The sequence below is a fragment of the Rana temporaria genome, chromosome 2 (assembly GCF_905171775.1).
Source record: "Rana temporaria chromosome 2, aRanTem1.1, whole genome shotgun sequence".
Classification (NCBI taxonomy): domain Eukaryota; kingdom Metazoa; phylum Chordata; class Amphibia; order Anura; family Ranidae; genus Rana; species Rana temporaria.
The window spans coordinates 415,082,192-415,098,305 of NC_053490.1; the positions used below are offsets into that span (position 1 = coordinate 415,082,192).

The 16,114-nt window shown below is 43.1% G+C and overlaps 1 protein-coding gene across 2 annotated transcripts in view; it reads right to left on the reverse strand.

Moving 5' to 3' along the window:
* LOC120927487 (granulocyte-macrophage colony-stimulating factor receptor subunit alpha-like) overlaps positions 1-16,114 on the reverse strand; it is a 79,875-nt gene that overhangs the window by 16,780 nt on the left and 46,981 nt on the right. For both annotated transcript variants that reach the window (XM_040338197.1, XM_040338198.1), the window contains exon 4: positions 4,288-4,408. In XM_040338197.1, coding sequence (XP_040194131.1) covers positions 4,288-4,408 — 121 coding nt within the window. The remainder of the gene's footprint in view (positions 1-4,287; positions 4,409-16,114) is intronic.

Genomic DNA, 16,114 nt, shown 5'->3' on the forward strand with positions numbered 1-16,114 from the left:
TCACCTTGTACGCGTAGATCGAAGATACCGGGGAATGGGCGTGCCTATGGAGACGGAGGATGATTGAGGGCCGGCTCTAGCGCGTCACGCTTCTCCGGAAATAGCCGAAATAGGCTTGGTCTTCACGACGCGTGCGCATAGCCTGTGCGCAGGCGCCGTGAAGAGCCGAGACCTACTCCGGCTGTCTTCGGGGAGAGTGACGTGCCAGGGCCGGCCGTCAATCATCCTCCCTCTCCATAGGCACGCCCATTCCCCGCGGGAGCCGAAAAATACGATCTACGATTACAAGGTGAGTCCGGGGTTAAAAAAATCGGGACATGCATACTGTAGCTCGCGCTACAATGCCTGTCTCGATGGTAAAATGTGTCGGGGGGGGTGAACTACCGCTTTAAATCTGACCAAACAGAATCTAATAGGCATCCCGGGTATGACATTTTTTTAAAAACAAAATGATAAATTATAATATAATAAATAATTATAAATAATTATAACAAATAATAATATAATTCTAATAAAAATTATTCAATAATGTAATCAACTCAAAATCACTGAAATTTGCTCAGTTGCAGAATTGTCGCTGTCATTATTATTTTTTTCTTATGACGAATTTCCTCACAAATCGCTATCGCTCAATTCTGCAAGTGATTTTTTAGCTGATTTAAAACCATTTTTGACATAACGGGACACTTTTGATTGCTATGGACAATCTACAGTTTGCAGGGAGAAAGGACAGTTTTTATTATATAAAAGAACATGCAGGGCACTGGACAGACCACTAGGGACAGGGGGGGGGGGGTGTTTTTTTTACATACAGTACTGTAATCTATAAGATTACAGTATACTGTATGTAAGGTGTTTGTTTACGTTTTTGAATTTGGCGCCGATCTCCGCTCCCGTGCATCGTAAAGTCGCAGGGAACGGAGATCGGCGGCACTGGAGGACGCTGTGTGAATCGAGCGAGGTCCCGCTCGCTCACACAGCGCGGTGACATCGCTGGATCCAGGACAAGGTAAGCCAGCACACGCTGCAGGCTCTGCATATCTACCCCGAGCGTGACTCGGGGATACCGATCGCAGCAGAAAAAATCCAACCCGAGTCACGCTCGGGTTACCGCCAGGGGGGTTAAGGGGCCAAATCTGCCGGGGCTAAAGTGGTTAATCAGACACAGAACCTGTGTAATTAATATGTGTTCGGGTTCAAAGGGATGAGGTGGCAACCCTACATCCTACACAGACAACCAGGGTACTGGATACCACAGCTCCACTCAGTCACATTGTATATAACAGGTGTACAGGATACCAGGGTTGTGTCCTGAATGGCAGGTATATTTCCCCATTAGGGATATTTCGCCACTATTTTTGTTGTGGTTCCCTTAAGGGGGATGATTTTAAGGTAATGTTGAATACTCATGGTTTCTTATCCATGCAGGGTGAGGGGTTTGAGTGGTAGATTGGCTGGAGCGGACTGGATTGATTTCCAGTAGTCTCTGGATTGTCCGAAGAAGAGAAGAACCTCGAAATCCTGATTACAAGGACTTTGGTCCTGAAGGGGTTAACCCAGATATTTGAGAGTCAAGAAAAGGGAGAGAAAGCTGTAAGCACCTGGCTGTGAGATAGTGGGATTGATTTGCTAATAGTGTAGAGTAGAAAATCTGGTGCAGCACTGCACAGGAACCAGTCAGCTTCCAAGTTTTATTTCGTCAAGACTTAATTGATTAACCACTTCCATACCAGGTACTTACGCAGCTTCCCGCCCAAGCCAATTTTCAGCTTTCAGCACTGTCGCACTTTGAATGGCAATTGCGCGGTCATGCTACACTGTACCCAAACAAAATTGGCGTCCTTTTTTCCCCACAAATAGAGCTTTCTTTTGGTGGTATTCGATCACCTCTACGATTTTTTTTTTTTGCGCAACAACTAAAAAAAGGCTGAAAATTTGGAAAAAAAATTACGTTTTTATTTTTTTCTGTTAATTTTTTTGTAAATAAGTTTTCTCTTTCAATTACGGGCACTGATATGGCGGCACTAATGGGCACCGATGAGATGGCACTGATGGACATCGATGAGGTAGTACTGACGGGCACAGATGAGGTGGCACTGATTGGCGGCGCTGGTATGCGGCACTGATGGGCACACATAGGCGGCACTGATGGGCACACATAGGCGGCACTGATGGGCACACATAGGCGGCACTGATGGGCACACATAGGCGGCACTGATGGGCACACATAGGCGGCACTGATGGGCACTCATGGGCGGCACTGGGCACTCATAGGCGGCACAGATGGGCACTCATGGGCGGCACTGATGGATACTTATGGGTGGCACAGATGGGCACTGATAGGTGGGCACTGGGCATGGATGGGCACTGTGGGGTGGCACTGGGGTGGCACTGATGGACACTGGGGTGGCGCTGATGGACACTGGGGTGGCGCTGATGGACACTGGGGTGGCAGCACTGATTTTTGCCAGGTTGCCAGTCAGTGCCCATTTGTGGGCACTGACTGGCATCTTTTTTTTTTTCTTTATGCTTTTTTTTTCTGACATTTTTTTTTTTTTTTTTTTTCTGTCATTTTTTTTTTTGCCCACCCTGGTGCTCCAGGGTGGGCATCCCTGGTGGTCCAGTGTGGCGATCCGAGGGGGGGCTGCGCTGATAAACAATCAGCGCTAACCCCCCCTGTCAGGAGAGCCGCCGATCGGCTATCCTCTCCTCGCGTCTGTCAGACGCGAGTGAGGAAGAGCCATCGGCGGCTCTTCCTGTTTACATCGTGATCAGCCGTGGTTGGACACGGCTGATCACGTGGTAAAGAGTCTCCGCCGGAGGCTCTTTACCGAGATCGGAGATGCAGGGTGTCAGACTGACACCCCGCATCACCGATCGCCGCGATGCGCGCCCCCACGGGCGCGCGCGGCATGAAATCCTGCAGGACGTTCTAGAACGTCCTGTCAGGATTTCATAACCACTTCCCGGACGTAAATCGGCCATAGGCCGGGCGGGAAGTGGTTAAGCTGAAGTTATAAGCTGATTGGCCACCATGCACACTTTTAGTAAATCAACTCCAGATGAGTTGGATACCTGTGAGAGCAAGGAACAGTCAACTTTAGGATCGAGTCACAATTGTTTAGCTGCCAAAAACTCCTTTTTGGGATCCCTGAAGCCAACTGGAAACCCCAAAACCAGTGAGACTGGTATGGTGGTGGTGCGCCATTAAAGTGTTTGTAAAGGCAGAAGGTTTTTTTTTCTTAATGAATTCTCCTAAGATAAAAAAAACCTGTGTGCAGCAGCCCCCCTAATACTTACCTGAACCCATCTCTATCCAGTAATGCGCACGAGTGCCTCAGCCATCTGGGACTCTCCCTTCTGATTGGCTGAGACATTGGCTCCTGCTGCTGTCAAAGTCAGTTAGCCAATCAGGAGAGAGAGAAAGAGTGCGTGTAGGGGCAAACCGCAGCTCAATGTCTGAATAGACACAGTGAGGCCTCGTACACACGATAGGTTAAACAGAGGACAACAGTCTGATGGACCGTTTTCATTGGTCAAAACCGATCGTGTGTGGGCCCCATGGGTTATTTAACCATTGGTTAAAAAAAAGCCAACTTGCTTTAAATTTAACCGATGGATTCCTAACCGATGGGAAAAAACTGATCGTTAGTAGGCACAACCATCAGTTAAAAATCCAAGCATGCTCAGAATAAAGTCGACGCATGCTTGGAAGCATTGAACTTAGTTTTTTTTCAGCACGTCGTTGTGTTTTATGTCACCGCATTCTGACACGATCGTTTTTTTAACCGATGGTGTGTAGGCGCAACGAACCATCAGTCAGCTTCATCGGTTAACCGATGAAAGCGGTCCATCGGTCCGTTCTCATCGGATGGACTGATCGTGTGTACGCGGCATGAGCTGTGGCTTGACTCGGGTGCCCCCATAGTAAGCTGCTTGCTGTGGGGGCAATCAACAGGAGGGAGGGGCCAGGAGTGCCAGCGAGGGACCCAAGAAGAGGATGATCCAGGCAGCTCTGTGCAAACTCAACTGCAAAGATCAGGTAAGTATAACTTTTTTATGTTTATTATTTTTAAAGAAAAAAAAAAAAAACGAGAATTTAAATTGTTTTGCAACTTTGAACCAGAGTATGGACTAGTTTGTGTTTTCTATTTGCTGAAGACAAACAGTTGTTCTGTTTGCCTGTTTTGTTTAGAACAAAAAAGGACTGTTTACTTTTACCAAAGTGCTTGGCTGATGACCTTGAGCTTCATAAGTGACACAGGATATTTATTGAACAAACTTTACCTTCAGGTATGGCTTTTTCAAATTTCCACTCACTGCCAGATGAAATATTTAACTCCAATCCATTGTAAAGTGTAAAATCCAAGTGATCCGTAACAAAATGCTCATGGAAACATTTGGAAATCTGTAAAAAAATGCAAAACACATTATATTGTTATCATGCAATAGTTGACTTTCCCATTATATCTTTTAGACAAGAGTGAAATTATATTGAATAAATTGTGGGTAAAGTGATTTTGCTGCTAAAACAACAATAATAATAATAATAATAATAATAATAATAATAAAAAAGTCTGTAAAAATACGTTAATAATGCTTACCATTCCTACGGCCTGGTACGCAAATCTTCTTGCAGAGCTACACTATCAGTAGAACCTTTAGTATCTGATATATACATACGAGTAATGCCGCGTACACACGATCGGTTTGTCTGATGAAAACAGTCTGATGGACCGTTTTCATCAGACGAACCGATCGTGTGTGGGCCCCATCGGTTTTTTATCCATCGGTTAAAAAAATAGGAACTTGTTTTAAAATGATCTGATGGTTAAAAAACCGATAGAAAAAAATGATCACCTGTGGGCACGTCCATCGGTTAAAAATCCATGCATGCTCAGAATCAAGTCGACGCTACTTGGAAGCATTGAACTTAATTTTTCTCAGCACGTCGTTGTGTTTTACGTCACCTTGTTTTGACACGATCGTTTTTTTAACCGATGGTGTGTAGGCACGACTGATGAAAGTCAGCTTCATCGGATAACTGATGAAAAAACCCATCAGTCCGTTTTTATCGGATGAACCGATCGTGTGTACAGGGCATTAAAGTGACTCTAAAGGTAGTATTTTTTTTTAAAGCAAACATGTTATACTTACCTGCTCTGTGCAATGGTTTTGCACAGAGTGGCCTCGATCCTCCTCTTTGTAGGTACCCCGCCAGGGGTCCTGGATCCTCCCCCCTGCCAAGTGCCCCCAATAGCAAGCCTCTAGCTATGGGGGCACTCAAACAGGCTTGCTTCTGAGCCTCGTTCCTGTGATGCTACATTGTCCAATTACACTCGGAGCGTGGCTCGGGTCCACCCACCAATCTATCATCATTGACTCACTCACAGGCTGTGATTAACAGTAGCAGAAGCCAATGGCTTTCACTGATGTGTGAGCCAATGAAGAGAGAGAGAGAATCGGGAGAGCTGCTGATGGGGAGATGGGGCATAGGTAAATATGAGGCCGGGTACTCACGACCAAACATGTATGGTGAAAGCGGTCCGTCGGACCGTTTTCACCATACATGTCTGCCAGAGGGCTTCTGTACGATGGTTGTACACACCATCGTACAGAAGTCCGCGCGTAAACAATACGCGGGGCGTGTCCGCGGTGTCGCCGCGTCGATGACGCGGTGTCGCCGCGACGTGGGCGGCCCGCCTTTAAAATGCTTCCACGCATGCGTCGAAGTCATTCGACGCATGCGAGGGACGGCGGGCGCCTGGACATGTACGGTAGGTCTGTACTGACGACCGTACATGTCCGAGCGGGCAGAATTCCAGCGGACTGTTTTAAAACAAGTCCAGGAATATTTGTCTGCTGGGAAAAGGCCCGGCGGGCAAATGTTTGCTGGAATTCGGCCCGCTCGCGCCCACACACGACCAAACATGTCTGCTGAAACTGGCCTGCGGACCAGTTTCAGCAGACATGTTTGGTCGTGAGTATGGGGCCTAAAGGGGAGGGGGGGTTGGGGAGGGAGCTGCACACAGAAAGTTTCTTACCTTAAGGCATAGAATACTCTACCCCCCCCCTGTATTATATTTTCCCTCAGGCACAGGTCTTTCTCATTCAAGTGGTCCGAGCAGACAAGTGGTCTGACCCCTCCAGCTGCTTCTAAAAGTGATTCAGTGGTGGTATGGGTTGACCCCTCCTCCCGCCACTTTCTGGTGGTTCCTGGGCTTACTTGGGCGATCAGTAGCTCCAGGAACCGATAGTGCTTGCAGCTGCTGGGCACAGAGATGAGTGAAGGAAAGATGGCCTTCTGGTCACCTTACCCCAGATCGCTCCATAAAGAGGACTTGTCATGCTGTATTGTTATTGCAAGGGATGTTTACATTCCTTGCGATAGCAATAAAAGTGATCAACATTTTTTTTTTTTTTTTTTTACATTGACAGTGTAAAATGTATTAAGGTGATCAAATACCATCAAAAGAAAACTATTTGTGGGGGAAAAAAGGACATACATTTTATTTGGGTACAGTGTCTCATGACAGTTCAATTGTCGGTTAAAGTAACTCAGTGCATGGAATGCTCTCTACATTTATATGGGCAAACAAACCAGCTAGAATTAAATTAAGCACACTTATGAGACCAGAGGCACAGGGAGGGTTGGCTTTTCCAGATTGTTATAAATATTATATAGCTTCCTATAGCGGCTTTCCATATTTTAACTGTTGTTCTCATTGCAGGGGTTAGGTCTCGTCTTGTTTTGATCCCTCTATACAACAATCCCTGCAATGCCTCTACCGATTGGACCACTGCTGCTTCTAACATGCTAGCCGAATCATACCCATCCAGGTTCAACCATCTCCCTGCCGTCGCTAATTGTGTAGCTATACAATTAGCGACGGCAGGGAGATGGTTGAACCTGGATGGGTATGATTCGGCTAGCATGTTAGAAGCAGCAGTGGTCCAATCGGTAGAGGCATTGCAGGGATTGTTGTATAGAGGGATCAAAACAAGACGAGACCTAACCCCTGCAATGAGAACAACAGTTAAAATATGGAAAGCCGCTATAGGAAGAGAAGGAGATTGAAAAACAAACTTATCTCCAAATACCCCATTGTGGAGAAATCCTGAGATACCACATCTGGATTCGATTCAGGATCCAGGAGCATGGACTAGATATGGGGTAAAGAAATTGTCACAAATACTACAAGGGGAAAAGTTTCTCTCATACGTAGAAATGAGACAGCTTTTTTTTTTTTTTTAAATGAGACAGCTTTGGAATATCCCAGAGAGCTATGCGTTTAGGTATAGGCAGCTTATCCATGCCTTATTAGCTCAGTTTCCGGAGGGGATCCCGCAATTGATGGAATCAGGTTTAGAGCAAATAGTAAAAAAAGGAAAAAAGACAACCTAAATTTTTTATATGTATTTAATAAGGACTATAAAACAAGGGTGGGTGTAGTGGCGCTTGCCCAAATCAAACAATAACCTAATAATAAATAATAAATCAATCCAAAAGTGTAACGAAAAGGAACAATACAGAATAATTACTACTCAAAATAGGTGTACCTCTACCCCCTGCTGGATAGCTGGGAATAGGTAAAGGGAAAAAGGACATATATCTAGTATCTAATAGCAGAGAGATACTATGCAGGAACAATGGTCCAAAATAATGTAATAACAATAGCAATATTTCCCAAATGTGGAAGGGGGATAATTAATGGTGATAAGGTGAAACCCCATTGGAGAGGACATAATAAAGTACAAAAAATTAGTCAGGCTGAATCCCGTTGGATACATGAATTGTGTACTTTAACACCACATGGGCATAACGTTGAGTTTGATCTTAACTGTTTTATATCCAATTTTTAGTCTTTTATCCTCTCCCTTTTATTATGACCTTATCTTAGTGTTTTTATGTCACTATTACTGCTTTTAGTGGTTTTAGGCTATCATTAAGACGTTTTTTATCATTATTTTATGTGGATACATTATTTTATTTGGAAGACTGGTATGGATATGTATTTTGTCCTTTATCATTATGGTTAGCCATCCCGCACTCATGTAATACTTCTTGGTTTCCTTCACCTTATCACCATTAATTATCCCCCTTCCACATTTGGGAAATATTGCTATTGTTATTACATTATTTTGGACCATTGTTCCTGCATAGTATCTCTCTGCTATTAGATACTAGATATATGTCCTTTTTCCCTTTACCTATTCCCAGCTATCCAGCAGGGGGTAGAGGTACACCTATTTTGAGTAGTAATTATTCTGTATTGTTCCTTTTCCACCACTGGAGGGAGTTTTCCGCCCAAAGCCTATTATGTTTAATAATCTATGTTTGTTGAAACGGACCTTTTATTATTCGTCTTTCAACATATATCATTAGCGTTATATCTTAAATGTTGTCGATTATTTGTAATCAGTTGCCGCCACGGCACTATATAAGTCACCCCCGTACCAGCCGCCCTCCATCCTATGATTAAGTGACGTTTTGTCTGTCACGATACGCGTGAGGACGTGGAGAGCTGCTGGTGACGTCATCCGCTCGCGGCCGCAGAGCGGAGACACTACGACACACATGCTGTTTACTTTCATCTGTTTGTGAGTGATTTTACTTTGTTTTATTGAATAAATCCTAAAGATTTTATGCTATGGAGGCTTCCCTTCCTTTTGTCATTTGAGAGTCATCCTTAACCTATGAGCCGTGTTGTATGGGAGTGGACCAGCAGGCTGCCGTTGGGAGTATTTACACAGAGGCTTTTTTACAAGCCCTCCTAAGGTAAGGGGCTGGAACACATTATTCTCCAGACACTGTGGGAAGCCTGAAGGTGATTCTATACAAGCACGATTGCACGTTCAGCATCAACCACTCAAGTTATGTTTTATGAATTCATTGGAGCACTATTTACACTTTAATATTTTATTGATTTATTTTTTTCTTTGGACATTTTAAGAATATTTTTTGCACGGATTGTGCACTGGACACTTTGAACACTGCACTTTATTTTTTGATTGTTATCTGATTGACCTTTGATTTGCACATTATTATTTTGTTCATGCCCACTTGCGCATGCTACGTTATTTGTTTATTTTTATTACATTCATACTTTGTGGACCTTTTTTTCAACATTTCATTTATTTTGCACTATGCACTTTTAATTGTTTGAAGCACCTTTGGATTTTTACAATTTTTATCTACAATTATATATTTATTGGTATCACTGTTCTTAGCGATTTACATTGTGCTGAGGTTGGCACATTTGTTTTTTTACCTCATTATTATTTATCACTCTCATGGCTTACCACATTGATTCCTAATGTTGGGTGGTCATTCCCTGGATGCACTTTTGAGTGGAACACATTTAGACCCACAGCCGGTGGAGGATTGATTTATTAGCCATTTCATTACACTTTTGGATTGATTTATTATTTATTATTAGGTTATTGTTTGATTTGGGCAAGCGCCACTACACCCACCCTTGTTTTATTTACTGTCAGTGCGTGAGCACTTTTAGTCGTGGCTGCTGCTTATTAGTTGCTATTTATTTATTTTATTCCATTTTTAGCCTAGTTTTACCCGTGGGTAGGTTGATTTAGCATTAGTTCCCCCCCTCTTTACATTTAATAAGGACTACATCCCCAGATACAAGTAAATTAAGTGAAACTGGAAGAGAGATGTTCCAAATTTAATGGAGATACCGTATTTATCGGCGTATACCGCGCACTTTTTTGCCCTGAAAATCAGGGCAAAATCGTGGGTGCGCGGTATACGCCGATACCCGCTTTTCCGCGCCGAGTTTGAATACTGCGCCGACATATACCGAGCGCAGTACACTCGTGTATTGTCAGGCAGTCTCGGCTCCTCCCGCGCTGACGTCCTGGACGTACAGGATGTCAGCGCGAGTGTAGCCGAGCATTGCTGACAATACACGAGTGTTCTGTGCTCTATATATGTCGGTGCAGTATTCAAACTCGGCGCAGGTAACGAGCGGGGAGGACGCGAGGACGCCGCAGAAGGACGCCGGACCCGACGAAGAGGACACCCGAAGCCGCAGACGGACGCCGGACCCGACGAGGCCGCCGATGGACGCCGCACAAGACACCAAAAATGTAAGTACAAAAAAACTTTTTTCCACAGGATTCGGGGCAACTTTAGGGGTGCGCGGTATACGCGGGAGCGCGCTATACCGTGATAAATACGGTACTTGTATCACTTCGAGATAAATTAATACAATTTAAAATTATACATAGGAACCACTACACACCATATAAGCTACATAAGATTTCCCCGACAAATCCTCAGAACTGCTGAAGATGTGCAGACATCCCAGGAGTAGGGATGAGCCGAACACCCCCCTGTTCGGTTCGCACCAGAACCTGCAAACACACCAAATGTTCGTGTGAACTTTAGAACCCTATTATGGGACTCGAACATTTGAAATCTAAAGTGCTAATTTTAAAGGCTAATATTCAAGTTATTGTCCTAAAAAGTGTTTGGGGACCTGGGTCCTGCCCCAGGGGACATGTATCAATACAAAAAAAAGTTTCCGGTGGCGACAGGCAGCCGGCGATGCTGCAATCTGGATCCTGGATGATCTTCTCATTGCTGGCCCGGAGAGGAGATCACCCGTCACTGAATACAGACCAAGTTGGAGCGGGGAGCCGGGACCGAGAGTGGATTACCACCGCTGGATTTATTTATTTATTTTTTATTAATAAAGGACTTTTTTCTACGGTGTGTGTGTGTTTTTTACAACTATTTACACTTCCTTTGTGAAATGGTAGGGGTACAATGTACCCTATTACAAATTCACATAGGGGGGGCAGGATCTGTGGGTCCCCTTTGTTAAAGGGGTCTTCCAGATTCTGATAAGCCCCCCCCCGGCAGACCCCCACAACCACCAGCCAGGGTTGTGGGGATGAGGCCCTTGTTGAGGGCATGTGGCCTGGTACGGTTCAGGAGAGGGGGGCGCACTCTGTCCCCCCCTCTTTTCTGCGGCTGGCCAGGTTACGTGCTCGGATAAGGGGTCTGGTGTGGATTTTTGGGGGAACTCCACACCATTTTCAAAACATTTTTGGGGTGGAGTTCCCCTTAAAATACACACCAGACCTGAAGGGTCTGGAATAGATATTTGGGGGTAACCCCACGTCATTTTTTTTTAAATTGACGGCGGGGATCCCCTTAATATCCATACCAGACCTGAAGGGCCTGGTAATTGAATTTGGGGGGACCCCCGAAAAAACGGCCATTTTTAAAACTTTCTTTTGCATTGATACATGTCCCCTGGTGCAGGACCCAGGTCCCCAAACACTTTTTAGGACAATAACTTGCATATTAGCCTTTAAAATTAGCACTTTAGATTTCTCCCATAGACTTTAACAGGGTGTTCCGCGGCTTTTCGAATTTGCCGCGAACACCCCAAATTGTTCGTTGTTCGCCGAACAGGCAACAGGCAATGTTCGAGTCGAACATGAGTTCGACTCGAAGCTCATCCCTACCCAGGAGATTTCATGCATATATTTTGCCCAAAGATAGTAGCATTTTGGAGAGAGGTTCTGAGAATGATTGCCACAGTGACATCAATAATCTTGGAACAGTAGGCAGAGATCTGTCTGCTAGGATTGGTAGGGGAAAATACTGTGTCGGTGGGAAGGAGAACATTATTATTATTCTATGCCAGGAAAACAATAGTGTTAAATTAAAAAAAGGCAGAAGCTCCCTCGGTAGCACATTGGAAAAACTTAGTAAACAGTAATTTGTCATTGTATAGGGAGACATACTGGAATAGAGGACATGGGGAGAAATATGAAAGAGTGTGGGCGAGCTGGATAGAGAACTCTACGACAGCTTCAGAATAAATGGAGGATAAGGGGAGGTTAACCACACCATTGAATAAAGGGAGAGAGAGGAGTGTAAAAGGTATTTGAGTCAGGTGAAAGGGATGAATTTAAATTGTATGGAGGCTCTAGAAGAGAGCAGATGAATGTAATTGAAAATGGAAATGTATATGTATGGTTTATTTTTTTGTATGGAAAACATTTAAAAAAAAATTAATAAAGATATTTATAAAAAAAAAAAAGTAACTCAGTGCCGTATCGCAAAAAATGGCCTGGTCATGAATGGGGGTAAATCTTCCAGAAGGCAAGTGCTTAATTAGCTGAGTATATGCCACATAAGGTTTATTTCTAAGGTGGTTACGTTTTATGCTCATGGCATTTATTTTTGTTAATTTTGTTAATTGTGGCAAGAAAAAGTAATTCATAGGACAAAGTTTTTCAGAATTAGCCCCACTTACCCTGCCAATCCTAGGCTTTGAGCCATGAGTTCCATTATGGGAAATACTGTACAGCCCTGTTTTATACATTTGCATAACTTACATTTTTGACCAAAGACACATGAAATGCTGAATTGCACTGAGCATTTAAAGTGGTTGTAAAACCTTAGGCCTCTTACACACGATAGGTTAAACAGAGGACAACGGTCTGATGGACCGTTTTCATTGGTCAAAACCGATCGTGTGTGGGCCCCATAGGTTATTTAACCATCGGTTAAAAATAGCCAACTTGCTTTAAATTTAACCAATGGATTCCCAACCGATGGGAAAAAAAGGATCGATAGTAGGCACAACCATCGATTAAAAATCCATGCATGCAGTCAGCTGAGGGGAGTGGCCAGTGATGGATGTGTCCTGCTGAAGCTCTGTCCTTCTCGGCTCTTAACGGCTCTCACAGACGCTCGAATGGCAGGGTAACTACAAAATAATATACACCATATCACTCCCTAGAGCCCAGGGATCAAAACAATATGGTTTTTGGAGTAACCCGTGGAAAAACCGCAGCTAAAACCCTCAAAGAAAAGCCACTCAAAGGGAATATGAAAATGGCACTGTCAAATTCTCCTCAGGCAGTCAAACCCTGCTCTGACAAGAAACAACAGCACTTATCACAGGATTCCTTTGATACTGATGATGAACACAGTGCCATAAGCCAGTCAAAACAAACTGATACATTACAACCCAAAATATTGAAACAAATAGAGAAAATGTTTCAAAAAGCTTTGAAAGTGTCCTCTGAACAAATTACTGAGACTCTGACTAAAGAAATCAGAGACATAGGACAGCGCACTGCTGACCTTGAATACAGGATGGATGATATTGAAACAAGCATAGCAACCCATGACAATGAATTTGAAATGCTAAAAGAAGAAAATGCAGCAATGCAAGCCCGTTTGGAGGATTTTGAGAACCGAGCTCGCCGCTCAAATCTTCGTATAAGAGGTATACCGGAGTCAATCATTGACCTCCAATCATCTATGACAGCCCTCTTTCAAGAACTAACACCATCAATTCCTATAGAAAGATTGGAAATGGATAGAATCCACAGAGCTTTAGGGCCACGCAAAGCTGATGGCCCCCCTCGCGATATAATTGCTAAGTTCCACTTTTTCCGCACCAAAGATCAAATTATGGCTGCAGCTAGACTGAAAGAATCTCTTACTTTCCAAGGACATACTTACCAAATTTTTGCTGATTTATCTCCCATAACAGTAGCTAAACGTCATGAGATGAAACCTTTGCTCCTAAATCTCCAACTCCACCACATCCCATATCAATGGGGGTTTCCATTTTCAATTAGGTTCACTTATCAAGGAGCCAAATACTCCAGCAAAACCACTACAGAACTAAAGAACACGCTGCAAAAACTTCAGCTTTATAATAAGTCATCTGCAAATACGCGACGCCGTGCCCTTTCTGACTCTCCTCCACATTCATCAATCCCTGAACCTGATGGAAACAGACAGGCTACCCCAAAGAGAGGCCGTTTCAATCCTCCAGTTTCTGACCAGCAGGACACAATGGACTGACTTGACTGAGTAACTCACTTTGTGTCTCCTCCAAACTCCATGGTTAATTTAGCCATGCCTTAATTCATTCACATTTTTCCTACCCATAAGAAGATAAGTATCAGTACACTTAAAATCATTCTGCCAAATCGCCTTGTTATACCCTCATAAGTCTCTCTTCATTGTAACATCCTGTCTCTCCCCCTTCTCCTATAACTACCTCTACCCCCTCCCCCACCCCCTTCCTTCCCCCTTTCCTTTCCTCCCCTTCATACACTATGCAGAGACAGAAGTTGTATCTCCAAGGCTTTGTGTATTTATACTAATATTCTTGTTATTAACCCTATTTCTTTCCTACAGAGTGAATACTTAATTATCTTCCACACTTACAGCAGCCCTGAGGTGTATCAATCCTATGATCATAATAGAATTGAAATATGCCATTTCTAGTTTTAAAATTTATAAGGTTAATTGTTTATCTTATGTTCTTAATTGAGGAATAACTAGTCACTAGTTAAATACATGTTTGTAGCTGGTTATCTTGCCAAGTTTGGTTGTCTTAGTTTAATATGTTTTTTTTTCCCTTATTCTTGAATACATTTTAACCGTTGAGAAGCCGAGAAGAGGTCACTGCTCCTCTCATTTTTCTGTCCTAGGACTCTCCCTCACTGTAGTTACAGTGTAGGGGGCCTCCTCAGACAGACTTTGTGCCTCTGAGCTCCTGTCATTTTTGAGCTCAGAAAGCCTACTTTTTATTTCTTGCTATGGATTTCAACCATCTCAATCTAATTAGATTACTGTCTATCATCTCCTTTTTTTTTCTTCTATCCTATTTTTCTTATTCTTTCTCCATTTTCCTCCCTTACTCCGGGTTTTGTCTAATACCACAATTTACATTTAATATGTACTGTTATATTTTTCTAAAAACTCTTATATGGCTCCATTGAATGTACTTACCCTAAATACACAAGGTCTAAACATACCTCATAAACGTACTAAAGTTTTCAGATCACTTTCAGCATCAAAAGCACACATAGTCTGCCTCCAGGAGACTCATTTCACTGAATCCTCCACCCCTAAATATTTTGGTGCAAGCTACCCCCAGGTTTATACAGCCTCAGCCAAGTCCAAACACAGAGGAGTGTTAATAGCATTTCACCGAACTACACCCTTTTCCCTAGAATCCGAAATCAAGGATCCAGAAGGTCGCTACCTCATACTTATAGGCAACCTATGCGATATGCCAATAACAGTAGTCTCATATTACGCACCCAACAAAAGACCAACATCATTTTTATCCCACCTTCTTCAAGTTATTGATACACATACAGTAGGCACACTCCTGATTTGTGGAGATTCCAATCAAACAATTTATCCCTATTTAGATAAATCACCTTTACCCCCTACATCTAATTCTCAATCTAGATCGTTTCAGAGACTCCTTCAACAACATTCATTAACAGATTCTTGGCGTGAAATTAACCCATCCAAACGTCAATACTCCTTCTATTCTCACCCTCACAAATCCTTTTCCCGTATTGATCACATTTTAATTTCTATTTGTATGTCCCCTGAATTGCTCACCTCATATATCAAACCCTATACATGGACCGATCATTGCGCTATAATTTCCACCTTTAACTCATTACTTCCAAAAGCACAAGACTCAACGTGGCAAATAAACAACTCTCTCTTATCACACCCTTCACTCTCTCAAGACCTAGAAAATGCCCTAAAAGAATACTTAAAAAATAATAAATCCTCAGATATATCCCCACTAACACTATGGGAAGCGCATAAGCCTGTCCTTAGAGGGTATTGCTTACGTCAAGCATCACATCAAAAGAAAGAAAAGAAAAAACTGCAACAAAAACTTGAAACTGAATTTAACAATTGTCATAATAAATTCCAATCTAGCCCTACACCGCAGAATAAAACACAACTCGAGAAAGCTAGCTTAAATCTAGACCTATTTTTATCCGAATCTGTAGATAAAACTCTTCGTAAATCCAAACAAAAATACTACTTCCAAGCCAATAAACCTGGCACTCTCCTTGCACGTGCACTTAAAAAACTAAACAACCCATCCAAACCAATCCGACTGAAAATCTCCCATGATAAATATACAAGTAATCCAGTCAATATCCTTCATACCTTCCACAAACATCTCACCTCCTTGTATAAAAAAGAAGGCTCTTTCGACCAATCCTCAGCAGAAACTTTTTTTTCTCAAATAAAACTCCCTACTCTATCCCAAAGTCATTATAAAAG